General features: G+C 43.3%; 1 protein-coding gene across 2 annotated transcripts in view; it reads right to left on the bottom strand.

Moving 5' to 3' along the window:
- The window catches only part of RASGEF1B (RasGEF domain family member 1B), a 113,879-nt gene that overhangs the window by 68,687 nt on the left and 21,066 nt on the right, over nt 1-24,126 (bottom strand). The window contains exons 2-3 of one of the 2 annotated variants that reach the window (XM_033914542.1): nt 6,340-6,522; nt 821-943 (exon numbers count right to left, since the gene is read on the bottom strand). In XM_033914542.1, the coding sequence (XP_033770433.1) occupies nt 821-943; nt 6,340-6,516 (300 nt within the window). In that variant the 5' untranslated portion in view covers nt 6,517-6,522. The remainder of the gene's footprint in view (nt 1-820; nt 944-6,339; nt 6,523-24,126) is intronic. The other variant, XM_033914551.1, reaches the window with a different exon arrangement.

Raw genomic sequence — 24,126 nt, 5'->3', positions numbered from 1 at the left:
ATGAGTGTCGTAGCAGTTACCGCCGCTAAAACCCGCGCTATGCGTTAGTAAATGAGGGGGTTAGTCTCAAATTTCAGGACAGAACTATGCCCAGAATAACTGGGACTAGTTTTTCTTTCCTGCCTTTCCTAAATACATTTTTCTTCTGTTGAATGCCCAATTCTGAGTTTGCCTGGATTTTTCTGTCCTTTTGATCAGGAATTGATAAAATCCAGAGTCAGGATTCTGGAAGAGACTTTCCCCACCCCAAATCCAGTAATGGCTCCATGGGGAATACAGTATGTCACCAGCTAAGCACAGACATTTCACTCAGACCCAGTACCATGAAAAAGAGCTTCCCAAATTTACCCATTATCTTAGATATGGATCACAAATACATAAATAAAATCACATAAAACAAGTATTTATTATTTTAAAGATTTCTATACCGTTTACAACTAAACGGGTTACATAATTTACATACATAGTTTTAAAACAAAAAAATAACATCAAACGAATCTTAATATACAACAACATACAAACGAACCTTAAAAATCGTGGCTGCAAAATAACACCATAGCTTTGCATAACAGAAAGTAGAAGTTACGGAGACACGTGAATTCTGCGTGATTAATTACTTTTCTTATGTCACCTGGTATGACACAGCATCATTAACTTAATAGCACTCTGACGCTAGCTAGACACAATAGCCTAAAGCCTGCAGTCTGGTACCTTCTTATATGTACACTGCCAAGGAAAAACGATCCATTAACAGATGCTTAATTATAGAAGCAAGCCTTTGATTCTATCCGAACTAGACCACAGTTTGCAGCTGTCTTACCTTGTCAATCCCTGGTTCCTTTAATCTCTGGTGCTGAACGCACAAGTGGCAAACCTTTGCCATCAGCTCGTGAGGGTGAATGAAGAGTCGGGAGCTGAGCAGGAAAGTGAAAATGAACGTTCTCTGTAGGGGGAAAGAATAAGAGATATCGGAACAAGAGGCATAAATCGCGCTGGACCTAAAGTGTCACCCTTACATCTCTCTGAGCACATTTTGCCAGACCTTCTCATTTATGGTACTGTGTGCGCGTGTGGTATTACTAAGTGTAAAAATATGGGTTTAGATCCATCATTTGTTGATAATTGTGAAGACACTTTCAACAGACTGTGCGCTATTTGTAAAGTGGGTTTCTACTGTAAATGTGCAAACTATCAGACATGCACAAACCACTGCGCATATGCGAAGAAAGAATACGCCAAATATTGATATACAATATTATCTTCATCGTACTACTACAGAATGGACACAATACCGGAGATCAACTGGGCTGACCGATCCAAAAATAAGCGACTGCTGAGGACCAGTCGCTCAGGTCCTTTCCGACTGCCCTGCCGTCTGCCGCCCTGATCTCCTGCTCTCTGCCACATCCGCTCTCGGCTCAATCTCCTGATCTTGGCCTCATCTGCTCCCTTCCCTGCAGTGCAAGTGGTTGGGGGCGTGATTCCGATTGCCCTCATTTGCATGATTCGTGAATCAGCCCCCCCTCCCCCAGGCACAGATCGGATTGGATCCCTCACGGATCGGATCCGATCCATGCCCTTAGTGAATCTAGCCCTTAGTGGGTTATTTAGATTTGGGAGGTTTTGGGATGGTTGGTAATTAGCTGAGTAGTTGTACATCAAACATTTGTTGCATTGTTACAGTTCTTTCTTGTATTGGCATTCTATATTTGATGAGCTCTGTTCGTAATTCTGTAATGTTTGCTACCTTTTCACTGTGCAACCAATAAACATGATTTTAAAAAAACAAACAAAAAAACATTATTTTCTTAAATGCCTATGGGGCCTCCTTGAATGTATCCCCTTAATCTTTTGTGACTTGTCCTTGACTGTTCATTGTCTACTGTCTCAATTTTGTACTGTTTGTGTTTGTTGTAATCCGCCTATAAATTTGGATAGTGCGGAATAAATAAATAATATATTTGTTAGTTCAGGTCTTGACAAAGCCCAAGCACAAGGTCACCAGGGTGCCTAGAAATTTCACCCTGGTATGTGGGATTTCATGTCCTCCAGTCAAAGCTGTTCCCCCAAAATGGGATTTCCTATTATCTGCATTGCTCCACCGGGTTTTTATACCTTTATTTTACTTGCAATAGCTTGATATACTGCTATATGAGTTTGCAGCAAAGCGGTTTATAAAATTAAAAGCCCAAGAGAGGGCAGGGGGAAAGGAAAAGAGAAAAGGGGAGGAAGGAAAAAAAAAAAAGGATGGCTATGCAGGAAAATGCATGTTTACATAACAGTGACGGGACTAAAGCGCGCACGAGACATCAGCACGCCGACATTGGAGCGCAGACAATTCGGCGCAAGATATCAGCTCCGATGGGGGGTGTAGGGGAGGAACCCCCCCACTTTACTTCATACTCTTCGCGCTGCCTTTGGGGAGGGGGGTACAACCCCCCACATTATAGAGAAAACTGAATTTTTTCTTTAAAAAAAAATCAGAAAAAGTTCAGTTTTCTCTATAATGTAGGGGGTTGCACCCCCACGCCCCCTCCCAATGGCAGCACGAAGAGTATGAAGTAAATTGGGGGGTTCCCCACTCATACCCCGCGTCGGAGCTCTTTAAAAGTAAGTTTTCCTGCGGCACGCTGGTGTCTTGCGCCGAATTGTCTGCGCTCCAATGTACACCGCCTAGAAATTTGAATAAGCGGTATAACAAATTTTTTAATAAACTTGAAACTTGATGTCTCACGTGCGAATGACTATGAACCGTACATAACCAGGTCCCGAGACATTTCTTGAACACTGAGTTCTCTGAATCCAAGCTACACGGTGCAGGAAGCGTTTGTTGGTATCATGGTTTCAAGTATTGGCAGGCAAGCTCTTCCTGAACCGCCAAGCTCATGATCACTGGAAGCAGATGGTGGGAAAGTCTGCTTCTGTGACGAGGCAGCCAGGCAGCATTAGTGGTACTAAACAATATTAGTTTCTTGATATACTGTCTATCTCAGGGATCTAGACTGTTTATAATATAGTTAATATAGTAAAAAATTAAAAATAAATTGTAAAACATTGAGGGGCATTGACAAATGAATCCATGAGGAGAGAGGGGGAAGGGAGGCAAAGTTACAATAAAATTAGTCAAGAAAGGGTATAGAGAAGGATAGGCACAACAGGTAAAGGTATCTTTTCTTTTGATGTAAATAAGTAGGGGATGCTTACCTAACTCTAGTCTAGCAGGTACATCATCTAGTTTGGGCTGGATAGCTGGGTGGAAACAACTGGGAGAGTAAGGGGATTTAAACAGCTGCTAGGGACCCATGGGTGAGGATGGATGGAGGCAGAGGGTGAGACAGAGTGGCTAAAGGATGCGGATGATATTAATGAGAGAGGAACAGACTGGCTGAGAAAGAGGAGGGGTTAAGTGAGAAAGAGAGAGAGAGAGAGAGACAGCCTGGTGGAGCTTGTGCCAAGGTGGCAGATGAAACCAAGAGGCAAAAGCTAAATCGTGAACATGATCTTAAGCCAGTAACAACATGCTGTGGGGGTGGGGAGGGAGGCCTGTTGGTTTCTGCCAGTGCTATGCAGTGGCACATTAAGGGCCCGATTTACTAACACACATAGACCCCAATACTCGGAACCAAAAGCCGGCAATAGAACCGATTAGTGTTGGACTAGCGCTGGCATTAATCTGCGCAGAATGTTCAGAGAGCTATAGTGCAGAAAAGAATGTGCACGCCAAGGACGGCGGCAAATCGTATTTAAATGTAGTCAAATTGATGATAATAATAAGGTCATTTGCTGTGTCCTCCCAATGCTTAGAGAACAGCGCACAAACAACTGGAAACCTATCACCAGTTTGGAGCTGGCATAGTGTGTGTGGGGGGGGGAGGGGTGTTCAAAAAGAGGATCTCTTATGATTTTCTGCTTAAAATCTGCCGGTTTTAATTTGTTATGGAGGCAGTAGGAAGCCTGTGCAAGCCTCTAAGGAAAACAAATGTGTGCGAGTCCGAGCAAACCCGACAGTGAAAGAACACATTAGTGCCCGTTTTCTGCACTAAAATTTAAGCCTTTCAAGTGAAAATTATTTTGGGAAAAGCTTATATTTAAAGGTGCAGAAGATTTGGCACTGATGTGTGCTTCACTTCAGGGTCTGCCTGGGCATCTGCACAAGAGCTGTGCTTACCACCAAACTCTCATGTGCATGCACCAGGCACATTTCTCCCCTTTACTTTCAGTCTCATAGCGCATATATGAATTGAATGCCATTAGCTTTCAGTATTGGAGGGCTGTTTTTCGACGGTATGGGTTGTTCCTGCAGTATGGAGTGGGAATTGTTTGCTTTAGAACATAAGAATTGCCACCTCTGGGTCAGACCAGTGGTCCATCGTGCCCAGCAATCCGCTCACGCGGCGGCCCTTGGTCAAAGACCAGCGCCCTATCCGAGACCAGCCCTACCTGCGTACGTTCTAGTTCAGCAGGAACTTGTCTAACTTTGTCTTGAAACCCTGGAGGGTGTTTTCCCCTATAACAGCCTCTGGAAGAGCGTTCCAGTTTTCCACCACTCTCTGGGTGAAGAAGAACTTCCTTATGTTTGTACGGAATCGATCCCCTTTCAGTTTTAGAGAGCGTCCTCTCGTTCTCCCTACTTTGGAGAGGGTGAATATCCTGTCCTTATCTACTAAGTCTATTCCCTTCAGTACCTTGAATGTTTCGATCATGTCCCCTCTCAATCTCCTCTGTTTGAGGGAGAAGAGGCCCAGTTTCTCTAATCTTTCGCTCTACGGCAGCTCCACCAACCCTTTAACCATCTTAGTCGCTCTTCTCTGGACCCTTTCAAGTAGTACCGTGTCCTTCTTCATGTACGGCGACCAGTGCTGGATGCAGTACTACAGGTGAGGGCGCACCATGGCCCGGTACATTGGCATTTAACCGTCTCTGATCTGTTCGTGATCCCCTTCTTTATCATTCCTAGCATTCTGTTCGCCCTTTTCGCCACCGCCGCACATTGCAATGACGGCTTCATCGACTTGTCAATCACAACTCCCAGGTCTCTTTCCTGGGAGATCTCTCCAAATATCAGAGCTTTGAGCATCAGGGCCATAGAATGAGAAAATAGCCTTTAGTGCAACAGACCCTAATGAGATATGGCCGTCCTCAGAGAGGATGACCACACCCACCCCCACCCCTCCCCCCTCCTTCAGTGGCAAAAACAGTGGAGTGGAGAAATTTCTTTAAGTCCTGGGTTAGTCCAATAAGGTGTCACCTAAAATTAGTTTGTTGATCTTTGTTTCTACATGGATAAGTAGAGTACCACAGCAAAAACACCTCTTAAAATAATTGCAGATATTTAAAAAATTAAAATGCTTCTGCATTCAACACCCCCCACCCCCATATTCAGTCAGCAGTGATGTTAATGTCTACTGCCAGCGCTGAACCCAGATATATAATGTCAAGTCATATCCGATCACCAGCATTGAATATCCATTTTTTAAAGCCAGCTAGCGCACACCAGTTTAACTCAATATTCAGAGTTAACCATCCATGCATTAGCGCATAAAGATAGGACAGCTATTTATATGGTAACACAGGCTAGTTAGCTCTGAATATCGGGTGCCAACCAGACTTCACCTCCCCCCCCTCCCCCCTCCCACTGACATAGCCAGCTTATATTTCTGCGCTATCCGGTCATTTTCAGCAAAGGTAACTGGCTAAGGAAGGTGTTCACTGTGCATGTGCAAATAGCGTGCCCTCTTTCTAAAGAGGGCACACTCAACACCTTTGCTCCTGTGATGGAAATGTGACCAAATGACAACAAATAAAATGAACCTTCCCGGAAATGACACAGAGAATGTAATGTAATGTAATTTATTTCTTATATACCGCTACATCCGTTAGGTTCTAAGCGGTTTACAGAAAATATACATTAAGATTAGAAATAAGAAAGGTACTTGAAAAATTCCCTTACTGTCCCGAAGGCTCACAATCTAACTAAAGTACCTGGAGGGTAATAGAGAAGTGAAAAGTAGAGTTAGAGGAAAAATAAAAATAAAATAAACATTTTAACAAGACAGCATTGATCTAAATACTTTGGAAGGTAGAAGAGAGGAGAGAAAGGAATAGAAGCAGAAGGGGGAGCCGTTGAACAGTAGAATTCTGGAGAAATTTAAATGATAGAAATAGAACAAAACAAAGACAAAAGGCAAAACAATAGATAAGATTAAAGATAAATCATAAGCTGGAAAGAAAAATAAAATAAAACTTTGAGAAGAGTCAAAACAAAAGTTTTCTGGCTGCCTGTCGCTACTTTCAATGGGGTTTCACATACAGAGTCCCTTTCAGCATGTGTGGACTTACGTCAGGGTAATAGTCTATGCTGGGCACCAAGTGCTGGATGAGGGCTTCCAGGGAGCCTGACAGGAGGTTGTTCTCATGGTAATAAAGTCCTTCAGAACCGTCTTCTTTTGACCGATACAGGTTCCCATTATACCCACTGCTGTCAAACATGGCGGGAAAGGTAGGTGTCTGCGGCATTCTTTCCTGTAGAAAATGACACGCCAATAAAACAAACCAAATATGCATCAGTAAAGCCGAAAATCACATACAGGTGATTTCTCCCACATTTTACAGAATGATAAGGGAGGCAAGTGACTTTGTTGAGCCCTGCCATCAAGAAAGAAAGAAGGGTCCCAAGATGGGAAAGTTTCTTACCAAGCATTTTAATTCTTTCATGTCCCTTGTTGCCATATGGCATCTAAAAAGAGTTCAGCATTATCCGCCTAAATCTATAAAAAGCACTGAAGCTTGCACATATAAATTTGGGTGCAATTTAGGTTTATTATGCTGCCCCTCAATATCTTCGCCTCTCCTCTCTCTCCTTATGCACCTCCCAGGGAACTCCGTTCCTCGGATCAGCTGCTCTTAGCTGTACCCTACTCCTCCACTGCCAATTCCAGAACATAAGAATTGCCACTGCTGGGTCAGACCAGTAATCCATTGTGCCCAGCAGTCCGCTCCCGCTGCGGCCCTTAGGTCAAAGACCAGTTCCCTAATTGAGACTTGCCTTATCTGCGTACGTTCTGGTTCAGCAGGAACTTGTCTAACTTTGTCTTGAATCCCTGGAGGGTGTTTTCCCCTATAATAAAATAGCCTCCGGAAGAGCGTTTCAGTTTTCTACCACTCTCTGGGTGAAGAAGAACTTCCTTACGTTTGTACAGAATCGATCCCCTTTCAATTTTAGAGAGTGCCCTCTCGTTCTCCCTACCTTGGAGAGGGTGACCAACCTGCCCTTATCTACTAAGTTTATTTCCTTCAGTACCTTGAATGTTTCAATCATGTCCCCTCTCAATCTCCTCTGTTCGAGGGAGAAAAGGCTCATGTCATCTAGCTGCCCCCTATGCCTGGAATAAACTACCCGAGTTTGTCCGCCAAGCCCCTTACCCTACATTGTTTAACAGCAGACTGAAAACCCACCTTTTTGATATAGCCTCAAAGCCATAACCCTACTCCCCACTGCCCACCAACCCAGCCAGTAGATTAACCGTTCCCTTTAACTGTACCCATGGCATCCTGTTTGTCTGTCGTCTGTTTAGATTGTAACTCCTTTGAGCAGGGACTGGTCTTCTTCGTGACTCTGGTAGCACTATAGACATAATTATAGTAGTAGTAGTAGAATAACAAGCTAATTAGCATCAAGAATTGTCATTTCAACAACTGGTGCTAATTAGAATCAGTTACTACTTACACAGGTAAATTTAGGCATGAGTCAAAAAGGGGGCTGCGGAAATGGGCAAGTCATGGGCGGATCAGGTTCATTCCTTTAAGTTATGCACATAGTTGCAGAATAAGGGCACCCATGCCTAAATTTTGGCGCGGGCATTTGCACCACATTTTTGTTGGTGAAAATGGCCGGGCCTAAAGTTAAGCGCGGTTCACGAGTGTAAACACTATTCTATAAATTGCACCTACATTTAAAGCATGGTTTATAGAGTAGCAATTTTTTTTTTTCTGCACCGATTTTTTTTTAGGTGCTATAGATACAGTAGAATTTACCTCATTATGGGTTACGGCCTCTTTTACAAAGCCGCGCTAGAGATTTAAAGGGCTTCAGGGCTGTTGCCGCGCAGCAGCCACTAGCGCGGCTTTGTAAAAGAGGCCGTTAGAAAAAGAAAACCACAGTGGCTGGGCAATTCCAAAGCTCCACATTGAAAGGTACAATACGTCAAGGTGATACTTTAAAACCTCGCTTTATTTTGGATTGTCAACTGGAGCAAATTTGCAAATTTGAGACACCTGAGTAACATACTTAAGAGACTGCAGTTACTATATCAAGAGGGCAAGACTGAAATCAATGCATTTAGGGGATTTGAAGAGCATTTCAGTGAACTGATTGAGGGCCACAGTGCAGGACTTTGGGGAACGCATGCAGCCCTGGGGCCATGCGTCGGAGACCAATGTAGTAGATGATGGTGGATTGACTGGCCTAATGAGCCTGCCTGCTAAGGTGGGTTAGGACTATAACTGCCACGTCATACTTCTGCTTTGAGATGAAGTGCTCAGGTCTTGGTTTCCGTCTTCTTGCCATTTATTTAGGGATTCTGTCTGTACATTCTACTCCTTTTAAAACTCCCATCATGTTTTTGTTTCCATCACCTCTGTGGGAGTATTTCAAACATCTACCACACTTTCTGTAAAAAATGTTTTCTAATGTTGTTTCTTAGTCTGCCTCCTTGCAATTTCAACCTGAGGGTGGCAAACAAAATTTTAAAAAAATAAATAAAAATCAGTTGACTGACAGATGACAGAGAAGTGGCAAATGGGATCAACTCAAAGGAAGGGAGTACCACAGGGGCTGGGGGTTGATTTTGTTCAATATTAATACTGCAGAGATGTTTTGCAATAGAGTGGGCACTCCTGAGGGAGATCACTTGCTGGATGAATTATCAATATCTTAATACATTGTTTAGTTATCTCATGTCTTGATTATTGCATCGCATTTTACAAAGGCATAACTCAAAAAGAAATAAGACGTTTACAGATAATACAAAATACATCGATCAAAATTACTACTAATTTAAAAAAAAAAAAAAAATACGATCATGTGACCCCCATTATTAATAAAAGCTCACTGGCAACCTATTAATCACAGAATTGCATATAAAATTCTTCTTCTAACCTTCAAAACTCGTGTTTCTAACTGTCCAGAGATTATAAATAGATATCTTATTCCTTACACTCCTTCCAGATCGCTCAGATCAGCTTCATAGCATCTCTATTCCATCTATAAATCATATTAACACAATGGGCTCCTTTTACTAAGCTGCGCTAGCGGTTTTAGAATGCGCTTAGCATGCATTGCCGCGCATGCTAGGCGCTTACGCCAGCATTGAGCTGGCGTTAGTTCTTGGCGCGTAGCGCGGGGTTAGCGCATGCGGCAATGCAGCGCGCGCTAAAAACACTAGCGCACTTCAGTAAAAGAGGGGGGAATGTGTACATCTATATTTTCAGTAACAGCACCTTCCCTATGGAATGTCACGCCTATGCTTTTAAGAGAAGAAACCCTCTTAATTGGGTTTAAAACAAAACTAAAGGCATTTTTATTTAAAGACGCCTTCAACATATAATCGCCCTATTAAGGACGCACTGTGTGCATCTTACATGTTTTAACCTGATTTTTAATCCCCTCCCGTTTGTTTTTGCCTTATTTGTAACTTTTCTTTCTATAATGCAGATCCTACCCTCAACCTATTGTACCTGTTTGTATGTCCGACTATATTTAAGCCCATTGAACATTGTATATGTGTAAAACTAAATTTTTAATTGTACACCGCTTAGAAACTTGTAATGTTGGCACGGTCATCTCGAAGCAGGGACTTTAGATCATTTATTATTCTATTGTCCATTCATTATGAATTTTTGGAAATCAATTTGGGACCAAATTAACTGTTTATTAGATAACCCTGTGGTATTATCATATGATACTGTGCTGTTTGGTATGGCAATGAGAGCAAAAAGTCAGATATCTACAAATAATAACAAATTATTACTTATAATGACTGGGGTTGCCATTCAACAAATTACATATAATTGGAAAAATTGGAATAGATTAAATTATAATTTTTGGTGGAACTCCTTATATCATATTTATAAAATGGAGAGACTTATTGCAATACAACAGGGTTGTTTCAGGAAATTTCAAGATATTTGGGAGCCATTAACAAAGTATTGTAATGATTAGAAAAATCTTGTTTCACTTAAATTTACAAGTTCAAATATGGGGTGGGAGGGAGGGTATTTTTATTGTTACATGTTGTATAAGTATTGATTATATGATAGATAAGGGTGGGGGGGGGGAGATAAGAGAATATTATATGTATCATTGTTGATTATTAAGTGATATATTTATGGTTATTTGTATGGATATGTTATCACACTTATTATAAGTTTAAAAATGAATAAAGATTTAGAAAAAAAAAAAGAAACTTTGTATAGGCGGTTTAACAAATTTTTAAGTAAACTTTATAATAGATTTCTATTTCTTGGACTTCCTTTCTTTTCTATTTCACTTTTCTATTTCTCAAGAAGGGATCTACAAAACGTGGAAGGCTGGTAAAATAATTGGAAGTTATCTGAAATGTGAAGGGCAGAGTGATGCATTACGAGCAGATGCTGAAAAGTTATCAACCCAACCAAGAAGAGAATGACATGAATATGGTTCAATCAATGTTCAGAAACCATGTCAAAACACAGAATTTCTTTTCTGCAGATTGGCACTTAACAAAATAAGATAACACTCATTTCAGCAATAGTGGCAAAATAATCCTCTGAATTTAGGAAGTTGGTTGGTTGGGCTGAGAACTTTTCAGCGCCCCCTCATAAAGGTGCAGAACTTCAGAAGCAATGTACTTGATAGGAGGGAAGACGATCAGGAGTGACATTTTGAGATATTATTATGTCCTACAGTCTCAAAGTTGCATGACAATGTGGAAGCAAAGCTCACTTTGCTGTCTAACTTTATGTATTTGGCAGCTGAACACTGTTCCCTTTCCAGACAGATCAATTCAGTCATTTAGAGCTAAATTCAGTAAATGGTGCCCAAATCAGGGCACTGAAAAAAATGAGCACTAAGCCCTATTCTAAAAATGGTGCTCTGAGTTGGGCACGAGGATTTACACTAACTGAAATCTGGTGTAAATTCTCGCACCCAAATTAGGTGTGGATCTGCCTAATTCTATAACATTGCATGCAAATTGTAGGAACACGTCTGACCTGCCCATGTCTCTTCCACGGCCACGCCACCTTTTCAGATATGCACGTCTTTATAGAATATTAATTAGGAAAATGTGCATGGAAATGGAAATTGCTACCAATTAGCACTAATAATTGACTGCTAAAGGTCAATTAAAGCTAATTGGCTCATTATTCAATTAAATTGCAGACGCAAATTGGGTGCATGCTCAAATATGTTGTTGGTTTTTTTAAACTTGGCTTTCCAGTCAGTGCTCGAGCCAATCAGCACTCAAGTCTGACAGGAAAGTTAGCTCAGAGAAATGAGCAGCAAATTATTGCCGTGATTTTTAACGTGGCATGAATTTGCATGCTCATTACTTTGAGCATGCCTCACTAGGGGTGTTCAGAAAAATCTAAAGTTGGAAAAACTGTGCAAATTGAAGCTTTTCTCATGAATTTGGGCTGGATCAGAAAATAAATTTTTTAAAAATTTGTTAAAGCGTATCCTGGGGCCTCTCAAAGTCACTAAAGCTCAATTTAAAAAAAAAATTGCTCTTTTTTATCCTTAATGGAGCCAATTTATTGGTTTTATAGCTATAAGTTTTATGTTTTCACACTCACATTACCGAAAAGATGTGCTGAGAGTAGAGCCGGTGCAACGGATGGCCACCAGGATGGTCTCGGGACTCAAGGATCTATCGTACGAGGAAAGGCTGAAAAATTTGCGGCTGTACGTAGGGAGAGAGGAGACATGATCGAGACGTTTAAGTATATTACCGGCCGTATCGAGATAGAAGAAGAGATTCTCTTTCTCAAAGGACCTTCAGCCTCAAGAGAGCATCCGCTCAAACTCAGGGGCGGGAAATTTCATGGCGACACCAGGAAATATTTCTTCACCGAGAGAGTGGTTGATCCTTGGAACGAGCTCCCGGTGCAGGAGATCGAGGCAAACAGCATGCAAGAATTTAAGAGCAAATGGGATGCCAATGTGGAATCCCTTAGAGGGTTAAGCCAAGGGAACCTGTCACCAGGAGTGGGAGCCCTAGGATAGTAGACTTGGGGGTGGGTCAGTAGAGTGGGCAGACCTGATGGGCTATGGCCCTTATCTGCTGTCATCTTCTATGTTTCTATGTTCAGCAATGGCACATTGATAAGACATTTTATGCAAAAAAAAATCTAACAGTATTTTATTAAATGAACTTTCAATATCTGCACTTTATAATGAAAAATAACAGAAATTTAACATACTTTACTAATTGCTAAACACATACACTTTGGTGTAGTCATCTACCAATGGTGCTCCAAACATTCAGGCAGTCAATGTCTTCTTGAGATAGTCAAGATAAAGCTGTTCAACTCTTTGCAACAAGGCCTCTTGCTGCACTGGGTCTTTGGTGATGCCAGTGGCAAAGTCAGTTATCAGTTTAACATCTCGCTTGACTGTGTCATTAACCACCTTGACTGTGTCGGCAAACTGTTCAACAGTAGGGAAGTTTGGATCTTTAGATCACCTGTCCACTGGCTTTGCCAACCATTCACTGGTAATACCAAGAGCGTGAAATTCTTTCACATATGTCGAATGATTTACTTATATTTACATATTTAGTCTATGTCCATAGCATAATGATAGCATTATCTTCTGTTTGGTGTAAAATTATCAGCCAGTTTGAAGGAAAAAATGGATTTTGGTGGTGCTTATATTCATTGGCTTTGAGTGACCCCAGGATGAGCCTAAAAAATTGTACAAAAAATATTTTCTGATCAAGCACATACAAATTAATGTGAAAAACTTCAATTAGTAAAGTCTCTCCAACTTTAGCTTTTTCTGCATAACCTAATGTCTCGCTGATTTTTCAGCACTGGATTCGCGATACAGCTTCTTCTATGGCAAATCTTTTGAGCATGTGCCCACTGGAGTTTATTCAGAAAGGAGTTTCTGTGCAAAGCCAACAGTGTCTACAAATATCAGCCGGCAGAGGCACCTGATCTCCCAAACGAGGCGAAGTGACAGCCTGCAGATAAGTAGCATCTCTCCATCTGTGTGCTTCACAATTCGTCACAAAGCACTTTTCAGGGAAAGCTCAGAGAAGAGACTATTAAGTTATTAGCTGGATTCCTGGGGACATAATGCAGTGGCCAGACCCTGCTGCTGTTAGCAGTGTGTCCAGACAATGAAGGCATTCAGAGCAGAACAAGACCCAAGGTTTTGGCAAGCAAACAATAGGAGAAAGCAAAACTCCAGCGCTGGCGGGCTGAGCCTTTGGTCCCATGTTAATCGGTCTTTCACACCACAAGGAGACATTTGCATGAAAATGAGGGACGGCATCAGGTCTTAAAAGTCACATTAAACTGCTGCCCGCATCTGTTCCACCCTACGTTTTCCTTGCTTCCCCTGCAGAAGGCAGGAGGAGAATAAAGCCGTGCACATGTCCCATAAAAGCCACGGAGAGCCAGGACGACAGAGAAGCAGACTGCATAAGTCTGGGCATTGATCAAATGAAAAGGTGCATAAGGGCTCAAATCAAAACACATGCAGAGTTTCCAACAGCTTTTTGCATTTGAGTCTCACGACGTAAAATGCCAGTGCTGAAAAGGAGGCAAGTCAAGGAATTACTCATTCCCAGGTCTAGCCAACTAGCAGTTCAAATCTCAACGTGTGCATGTGCAGAAGTCCTGGTTCTATTTCTCCTGTCAGGCCTGAGGTCTTCAAACCACATCACCACAGTTTGGATCTGCCTCTCGTCCTCTCTGTATTCACCCGCAGCATCTCCGACACCGCTTATGTCCTTCTCCTTGCTCAGTAGGTTTTATAATCTCAGGAGCCCAGCATGCGAGGGTTAAAAGCCAGAACACAATATTTTCTTTTAATTTTCCAACAATCAAGATTGTTGGGGGGGGGGGAAAAAATGAAAGGAATTTCACTAGAGGCTAGGGGGAAGGGGGCAAGGGGGCCTGGAGACCAGAAAGGCTTTTGTCTGAATTTGTGTTCCTGTACAATGCCTGTGGCTATTTCAGCTGGCATCTCCCTGGCAGCAAATGCTCTATTCATGTCTGTCTCACTGTGGTACCCAGCTGTGTGGGATGAGGGACACAGTGCACTTCTTCGATGGAAGGGCATGAGATATGCCGTGAGGTTAGAAAGATAAGGGGAAATGCACCATAAGCCTAGAAGCAGGGCTAGATAAATACTATAATTGGGTCTTATACAAACATTCGTGTGGGCCCCTATCATGCAACTCAATTTAATTTTTTAAATGAAATCCCAGTCATATTCACTCTTTTCCTGCTTCCCCCCCCCCCCACACACACACACACCTACCGGAGCATTTATTCATTGTCTTCCTCCTCCCCAGGCTACAACACTTCCCTCCAGAAAGAGGGTGGGGAAACCTGCAGAGCCCAGTCTTGGGCATTGTGGCAGCCACTGACTGAGTGAGAAAAGGGGCCTGTACAAGCCATACTTAGAAAAGAGAGGCCTAGTGGTTAGGAGGTGTGAGCTGAGAGCTATGGAAGCTGGGCAAGTGAATTTTACCCAAGGGCAGACTGAGATTCACAGGCGATGTGTGCAAATCATCAGTCTGAGCCTCAAAAATTCTTCACAAATGAAACAAGCAAAAGAAAACTTTTATAGCTTGATATCTGAAGCACCACACCTGCTGTCCAGATAAGTGCCCCTGGCTGGATCTACGATCTGGATATTGTAAGACAGAGCACTGGTAGTCCTGGGAATGTTCTGGATAGTGGTAATATTCAGTCCTGCAATCTGGATAATTATACAAATAACTTAGAACAGCAAACCAATTTATCTTTATAGAGCATCACCGCTGGCCAGAAATTACTGGTGCTCTGGACTAGTGGCTATCCAACTATTGGAGTGCACTATCTGGATTTTGTTTAAATGCTATAGCCACCATTTAGAAGAGAAATACAGAATGTGGTGTTTAAATATTGACCTGTTAGCGTTTAAATATCCAGTCCCCTAAGGGAAAAAACTGGAGTCTGTCCAGAGGAAGGCTAATAAAATGGCACGTGATCTTCGTAATAAGGTATATGGGAACAGACTTAAAGATCTCAACTTGTATACTATGGAGGAAAGGCGGTAGAGGGGAGATATGATAGAGACATTTAAATACCTAAGTGGCATACATGTGCATGAGTCGAGTCTCTTTCATTTGAAAGGAAGCTCTGGAATGAGAGGGAATAGGATGAAGTTAAGAGGTGATAGGCTCCGGAGTAATCTAAGGAAATGCTTTTTTAAAGAAAAGGTGGTAGATGCATGGAACATTGGTGGAGACAGAGAATGTGTCTGAATTCAAAAGGGCCTGGGATAGGCACGTGGGATCTCAGAGAGAGGAAGAGATAATGGTTACTGCGAATTGGCAGACTGGATGGGCCATTTGGCCTTTATCTGCCACCATGTTTCTATGTTTTTACTGTTCTGCTACCTTGTCTGCATTTGCATTATTTTCTTGTGTTTTATTGACCGATAAATAAAAAAGATTTTAACTTACATATTGGTCTGTTAGCTTTCTTTAGTACCTCTGAAGCGATGTAAACAGAGTGGAAACACTAGGAGGACAGTTTTCAAAAGAATTTGATCTGGTAACTTGATAGCGGGGTAAATTTTCCAAGCTAAAAATTTTCCCTGCACTGCACTCCTTTCCATAATTACTAACTGCGATATGGTGTGGACTACCTCCTCAAATTAGATCGTGTTTCTCTCTTCAGATCTTTTGCAAAACCTTAAAAACCACAATGTTTCATCGCTTGTTAGGCAATAGCTCCAATGAATGTTAATGGATCTTTCTTTGTGATCTAATTATATAAACCGAATCGAGCTCCTATTTTTAGGCGATGATTCAATATATAAGCCTAAGAATTAGATTACATTAAAAGAGATATGCACACAAGAACATTTCTATTAGGGGGCTTCATTCCAGTCCAGGCTGTCAAAGGGAAACTTTTTATATGACGCTGCCTCTCCCCACCCCCTCCCAAATATCAGTTTCCAATGCCAAGCTTATTTTCCTTACCATATTGTGCCAGCCCTGTGCCCTCCATCAGCACTGAGCTGTACCTTGGTAACTCTTAAGGAATATCAATTGGATTTAAAACACAGGAACGTGGGCTCCTGTTAAAATGGGTTATTTTAGTACCATTCGTGTTATTTTGGCACAGGGTCCCATCTTATGCAATGAGACCCTGTGCCAAACCAGCACAACTTGTGGTAAAAGTAAACCGTCTTAAGTGTAGCCCACGAGGAACTCATCAAGGGGCGCTAACCAATTTAGCCAGGGCTGTGGAGTCGGTAGATAAATCCTTCGACTCCGACTCCTCAGTTTCTGGTACCAATGAGTCCGACTCCAGGTACCCAAAATTGTCTCCGACTCCTCGACTCCACAGCCCTGGATCTAGCGCATACTATCTGCATTAGCGCACAATAAAGATTAGCTTGCGCTAAACACCAAGATGCCCATTATATTCCTATGGGCGTTTTGGCATTTAGCACGTCCGAATTGTTAGTGCTCCTTGTGGGCTGGCAGAGAGGGAATGCTTCCCGACCCGATTAAAAAAGTTCTGGCCGTCGGTAGTCAAAAAAATGTATTAAATTAGTTCAATAAGAAAAGGTGCCATCTTATTTTCTTTTTCAAATTTATTACTTCAAGGAGGTGACTTTTTTTTTTTTTTAACATACTGGGCTCCTTTTACAAAGCTACGGTAGAGGTTTTTACCGCGGGCCGCCGAGGTAAATGCTCCGATGCTCACATGAATTCTATGAGCGTTGGAGCATTTACCTTGCTGGCCCGTGGCAAAAGCCGGTGACTGGTTTTTAAAGCCTGGGGCCGGATTTAAGGGATAAAGGCATAAAATAATATAAAACAATGTTTATTTTCCTGCTCAAAGTTAGAAAGGAAAATATTTCATAACAATGTGCACAAAATGATACATGCATACCGTATTTTTCGCTCCATAAGCGCACTTTTTTCCAACCCAAAAGTGGGTGGAAATCTCGGTGCGTCTTATGTAGCGAAGGTACAAAAAAAATTGCACCCCCCCCGTACCATTTAAAAACACCTCTCTCACCGCTGCACTTTTTTAAAACACCCCGCATGCTGCTCCACCACACGCCCACTACACCTTTGTAAAACACCACACCCCCTGCATGCCCACCGCCGCCGTATCTTTTTAACCCCCCACCCCCGCCCGCTGCTGTCCGCCCAACAGCCTTGTTCCAAATAACCTGGTGGTCCAGTGTGATCCCTCCCTCATTGTCTCCTCTTATTTCTCAGCCAGCGGCGCAGAGGTCAGTAGCAAAGCTTTCCGCGCTCCCGCTTGGGCTCGCACTGTTTTCTGAATGGCTGCAATCAGTTCTCGCGAGTCCCACGAGAACTGATCGCAGCCATTCAGAAAGCAGCGCAGGCCCAAGCGGGAGCGTGGAAAGCTTTGCTCCTGACCTCCGCACCGCTGGCTGGGAAATAGGAGGATACAGCTAGCGAGAGAAGAAGGTACTGGGGGGTGGGGGGATGTTTAAAATACCAAGACAGCCATCTAGGGAGGGATTTTAAAAGGTACCAGGGGTGTGATGGGGAGTATGCTTAAAATACCAAGGCAGCCATCTAGGGAGGGAGGGATTTTTAAAGGTACGGGTGGGGATATGATTATAAAAAGGTACTGGGGGGTACATAGGGGGAATTATTTAAGGTACTGGGGAGTATGGGGATATGGGGATGATTTAGGGTACATGGGGGGGTATGGGGCCTGCCTGCCTGCCACTAGGCCAGTCTGCACTATGCCCTGCCCCTGCCCGCCTTGTCCTGGCCTACCACTAGACCACTAGAGTGGGGACAGGGGACAAAGCCTGATTTCCTCCTCTAAATCTAGGGCGAGTCTTATGGTCAGGTGCGTCTTATGGAGTGAAAAATATGGAATGTGTTTGTAGAGATGTCTGAGATGCTGTCCTGTTTAAATGGCACAGACCTCTAGTGGATCTACAAGACTGTGTTGTTATGACCATGTTATGCCAAGTAAAGGTGAGAGGCAACCTTACTTGGGAGGAGATTTGAACTGATATAAATGCTTAGCTCAATGGCTGGCAGAGCCACAAGCAGCTGTGAGCTGGCTCTAAGGGACATACAGCCATCTTAGGCTTGTGCTCGACAAAAGAGCCACTGTTCTGGTTATCCCAACTAGATCCCTACTGTTTGAAAGAGAAGGAAGACAGCTGCAGAAGAAAGAAGGATGTCAAAGGCACCTAGAAGGAGAAAGAAGCTGCTGGTCCTAGAAAGAGAGGAAGAGGGTACAGGAGAGGGCTCTGAGAGCTGATAAATGAAGGATGGATTCCAGAGGGGGAGTCTGTGATTACATCTTATGTCAGTCTCTTACTGGAGGTTTTGGAGGAGACAGGAAATGTATTTTGCCTACTCTGCTGGTTTGAGAATATTTTGCCTTGTATCGGCCACTCCATTTATTTTTAACTAAAGTTCTGGTTCATAAAGCACCCAGGCCTGGACTTAATTTTCAAAGATGTTTGGAGAGACGAGAGAATAGATCTTGCTGCCTAAACCTTCCAGTTTAGCTGGTCCCATCCTAGGGCCCAGAACTCCTAGACAGTAAAGCCCACCAGCCACAGCGTTACCTCCCTGGGTTGCAGTACAACAGAATGTAGCTGCTTCAGGAGCCAACTGGCTTCCCGTCTAGGAGCCCCAACTTGAAAAGCATTTTGTAATGTTTGTGCACTAATTTGGCTGGAACCTTAAATTTCACCTTAATCTGGGTCTCAGACTAGAAGCGAGAACATATTAGCCTTCTTTTAAGTGCCTTGACATTTTGACTGTCTGCTAGATTGCTGTATTTCATGGATAGCCCTAAAGGGAGAGGAGGCGGTGTAAGATTAGTAAAAATTCTTACTAATGCACATACAAGAAAACACTCAGATAAACAGGGAAAAAAATACATAATGATTGCTGAAATAATAAACCTTTGCCTGAGGACAAAAAAAAGTGTAATTAGAAATACAGGTAACCTCTAGATTGTAGCTTATATTTTTCGTAAGGTATCTCTGGGTACAAATCAATATCTTCCCTTTGGATGCAAAGACTAACCAGACAGCAAATAATGTGATCTAACAGTACAAAAGCAAACACTCAAACAACAAATCTCCCTTATCTCCTAAATCTCTAGGGCACAGGGCAGGCACGCTGTCCTGCTAAGCCATCCTTAAACTGACAGTGACCAAACCCAAAAGTTCTATGTACAGTTAACGCCTGCCAATGAAGTCCAGCTGCTATTCTGTCAGAGGTGCAAAGAAAGGTCTAATTTCTAAATTAAAGGTGCACAATATGAATTGCAGAAATGTGAGACAAGATGAAACAAATTAGACATTTCTGATTGCGGATTTATTGTTTATATAACAGCAGCAGGGCAAATCACTTTTGTGAAGCTATCAGCTTGTCTGAGTTTTGTTTTTTCATTCTTCTCAGGGGTTGTGGACGGGGAAAATGTTTGATTCGTCTTCAGTTTGGCCTTTTTCTCCAATTGTGGGGCTTTTTTCAGTTTATTTAAGCATTTGTGTTCAAAACATGTTTTTAACACATGCTGGACCTTTTCAGCAAAGGGAAGACATCTTTGTTATATTATGTGACTGTATATCAGTGTTGTTCAACCTTTTTACACCTATGGACCGGCAGAAATAAAATACAGTAATTATTTTGTGGACCGGCATCGGTCCGTGGACCAGCTGTTGAAGAACACAATATAATCTTATTAACAACACATAATGGTTAACCACAAAATTAAACTACACAAAGCATACTGACAGCAGATGTAAATTCTCAAAATTGACATAATTCAATCACTAAATTCAAAAATAAAATCACTCCCCCTACCTTTGTTGTTTTCCTCCCTCCATGTTAGCCTTACCTTCTGGCCTGCTCCCGCTTGGCCAGTTTATGCTGCCCCTGGTGTTATCTTCAGGCCGGCTCCCTCTTCCTCACTGATGCAGTGCACAAAGCTGAGGGCAGCAGCTCCTTGCGCGTCCCGTGCCTCATCTAGAAGCCTTCCCTCTGACGTTGCAACGTCAGAGAGAAGGCTTCCGATTCAGGCGCAGGATGCGCGTAGGAGCCACTGCCTGTGTCTTTGTGCACTGAATCAGTGAGGAAGAGGGAGCTGGCTCGAAGATAACGCCACATCAATTGCACCAGCAATTGTGGACCAGCAGTTGAAGAACACTGTTTTGGGCCTGATGCATGTGCTGGCCCTGTGGACCGACAGGAAATTTCTGTGGACTGGCACCGGTCCACGGACCGGTGGTTGAAGAACACTGCTGTATATAATGTTATGTTATGTTAGGGAATTGAATCAAACAAAATAAACATTCTACATGACACAGATAGCAGTGTGGAATCCATATGGATAGAAATTCCATGTGAGAAGGGAAGGAATACATAGATAGGATTATGCCACCGTCCATTCCTCTGGGACAAAATGAGCAGACAGATGAAGAAATTTTTTCAGAGATTAGGAAAACTGGCAAATTGGGCAACAGTATGTATAATGATGGGTGATTTCAATTACCACAAACAAACTAAGGAGAGGACACACAAATTTCACAATAACAATCTGTATATGTCCTATGAAACAATCAAAGGGGCCAACAACCACCAACATACACATACACAAGGAATGGGGGAAAAAGAGAAGAAAAAAACCTCAGTTTGGCTTCATGGGTAAAAAAAACCTCCACTTTTCAAATACATGTGATCTTGAAAATACTCTTAAATCAATCAATAGCGTGTGCAGGAAAATACATTGTGGCACTACATCTGCCTAGTAGCAGGCCACCTTCTTCAATATGGAAACAGCACGCCACTAGCAAATTGTGCGAGTCTGCACCTCACAGAGTCTCAAGCAAACAACCAAAGTCAGTGGAAAAAAAAAAAAGGAAAGAGACATCAAACATAGCTACAGCCATCACCACCCCGAATACAGGAAGTCCAAAATGCTGCAGCTGTCGACACTCGACGGCGGCGAAATCGCCGTTTCGCCAAGCTGCATCAGGAGTTGAAGCTTCCCGTCTCACTTCTAGGGTCCACAAAATTGATCCTCATGCAGAACTCCAGTCAAACACATGAAATCACTGAACATCACGGCACTGAAAGCTCCGACGTGAAGACACTGAATCGGAAGCCAAGGACAGGCCTCAAACGACGAGACGAAAGTACATGACGAGGGATTCGGGGGGGGGAGGGAGGGCACATATGCACTGTGCTACTTTCAAGTCAGACACTTGATAAAGGCGCAGACATCGAAACACTTACCAGTGTCGAGTCTATCGAGCCACTGCGGCATACCCATCAATAAAGTGATTTTTTTTTTTTTGAACCATACACCATTGGCTGATCTCTTGACATCTTGCCCTCACGACTCCCTCCTTGTGTTGAAAGCTCTGAGCCAGAACAGCCATTAAACACTCCTGGAGACCGCCCCCTCCTTTCCAATCATCCAATAAGAAGGCATCATCAGGCCGCCCACTCAACTCGAGCATTAAGACCAGCAGGGTGGACTGACCTTAACAAAATTTTTTTCTAATAAGAGTGCTGCTGCGCACTCCTCCAAAGTTTTCTTCCATTAGTAAACATATCACTCAGTCTAGTATTGCTATTGGTTTTCCTCCTCCACATCCTTCTTTCAGTGGAATAAAGCCTTGCTCTTTCTGCCTTAAGAGCCAGATGCCTATGGTGTGCTGTATTAGAACATTGTCCTTATACTGCCAGATGTGGCGTAGCGAGGGAGGTGGGTGCCCAGGGCGGCATCGCTGCACCGTGCGTCCCTCGCTCTTCACTGCCACCCGAGCGCTCCCCCACTCCCTGCATATACCTCTCGAAATGTTCGCATGCACCGGCCTCGGCACCCTTCTGATGTCATGGTGTGGTCCCGCGACCCTGGGCGGTCTGTCCCCTCCCCCCTTACTGCGCCACTGTGGCATGATGCACAATGGATTGTGCAGGATGAAAAGTAGACAGTCCTGCTAGGATGAGACTGCGTGAAAACCTCATGGTGACAAAGAACGTGGGTTGGCCACTCTGAGGGAGGAAATGTGTACAGTCTTGCAATATTTCTTAGCCTCCCAGGCTACTTCTTTGCCCTGCGGAGAGCTGCCTTTTCTTAATAACTGCATCACCCAAACAATTTGAGTCATTGTTGCCCTTCTTTTCTCTGTGTCTGACATCCCAGTATGCCTCCTTCTGTGTTAATCACTGTGAAAGCATCTTCTGCTTTGCACTTCAGGAGTCTGGGTGTGTTGAAAGCATAAACAAATGGAACAAGATTCCCCTGATTTTGAATATAAAGAATGACCCCCCCTTCTTATTCTATGACCTGATCTTTGACCAGAAATGTGAGTTTTATTTGCACATTCAACTTATAGAATACTAGCACAGGTTGGGTCACAAAGGTGTCAGGTCAAAAGCACGCCGGGACAAAGGCGTGCCCAGACAATTGAGCGCAGCGCAGAGGTGCGTGCCGCTCAAAATTAATGTTTTTAGGGCTCCGACGGGGGGCATGGGGGGGAACCCCCCCCCACACTTTACTTAATAGACATCGCGCCGCGTTGTGGGGGGTGTGGTGGGTTGTAACCCCCCACATTTTACTGAAAACTTCACTTTTTCCCTGTTTTTAGGGAAAAGTTAAGTTTACAGTAAAATGTGGAGGGTTACAACCCCCCAAACCCCCCATAAAGCCGGCGCGATGTCTATTAAGTAAAGTGGGGGGGGGGATTCACCAACAAAACCCCCCATCGGAGCCCCTAAAAACAGTAATTTTGAGCGGTGCGCGCCTCCGCACTGCGCTCAATTGTCCGGGCGCGCCTTTGTCTTTCGCACCGTTGTCTATGAACTGGTCACAAATGCTAGCCGAACCAAAAAAAGGTTCCATAATTTTAGCATATGCAAGGGGGGGCATTAAATGCAGGCAGGGCATGTCAGAGTCCAACAAAATGCCTAGGGCTGCCAAGTGGTAGGGGTCGACTGCAGTTGAACACTCCACTTACACCCTCCGTCCACACGTCTGTCATCTCTCCTTTTCCCTGTACCCCTTCCCCTGTGCAAGGCCAGCATCTTTCCAGTCCTTCCTTCTCCACTGGCTTTTTCTCTGTGCTGCCTCTGCTGGTGACCTGCTGCATAACTGGTGTGGGGCGGAGATGCCAGAGAGATAGCAGACCTACACAGAAGGGAGAGAACAGGGAAAAGATAATGGACTGAGGAATAGCAGAGGGAGATGAGAGAGAGATGGAGCAAATGAGAAGAGAAATAGAGGACATGGATGCTGGAGCTGAGGGGAAAGTAGATGGAAGAGAGAAAGAAAAAGAGGCCTGGTGCAAAGGGAAGGGAGAAGAGAGAAGGCAGAGATGCTGTCTGGACTGGGGGGATGGGAACGAAACTGGACCAATAGTGAGAGGAAGACAGAGGGCAGCATAAAGATGGGAAGACAGGGAAGAAGCTAGATATTGAGAGTGACTAGGACATAGAGAAGAGATGCTGAGAATGAAGAGAGCATAGGAACAGAGACACAGAAGGGAAAACCTGGGCGCAGGATTTGCTGAATATGGAGCAAGAATAGGCACACTGAGAGGGCAGATGCTGAGTATGGCTGGGGGAGATAAGGACTGGAACATAGAGGGGAGATGCTGGACAAGATGGATAGGGATGCAGAAGAAAGATGGATGGTGGGCAGAGTGAAGAAATACCCAAAGGACAGGGGATCCTGGAATTAAAGAGAGCAAAAAAAAGATAAGCAAAAAAGAGGTTCTGGAACCAAAGCAATGCTCAGGCAACAAAGATAGAAAACAAAGGTTTTTCTTTTTTGGAATTTATTAATTGTAATATGCCAGCTTTGGGAAATGTGCATCTCTGATATCTT

This window comes from Geotrypetes seraphini, chromosome 1 (genome assembly GCF_902459505.1).
Source record: "Geotrypetes seraphini chromosome 1, aGeoSer1.1, whole genome shotgun sequence".
Classification (NCBI taxonomy): domain Eukaryota; kingdom Metazoa; phylum Chordata; class Amphibia; order Gymnophiona; family Dermophiidae; genus Geotrypetes; species Geotrypetes seraphini.
Note: the sequence above shows the minus strand (reverse complement) of the source record. Positions and strands in the feature narration are given on the sequence as shown.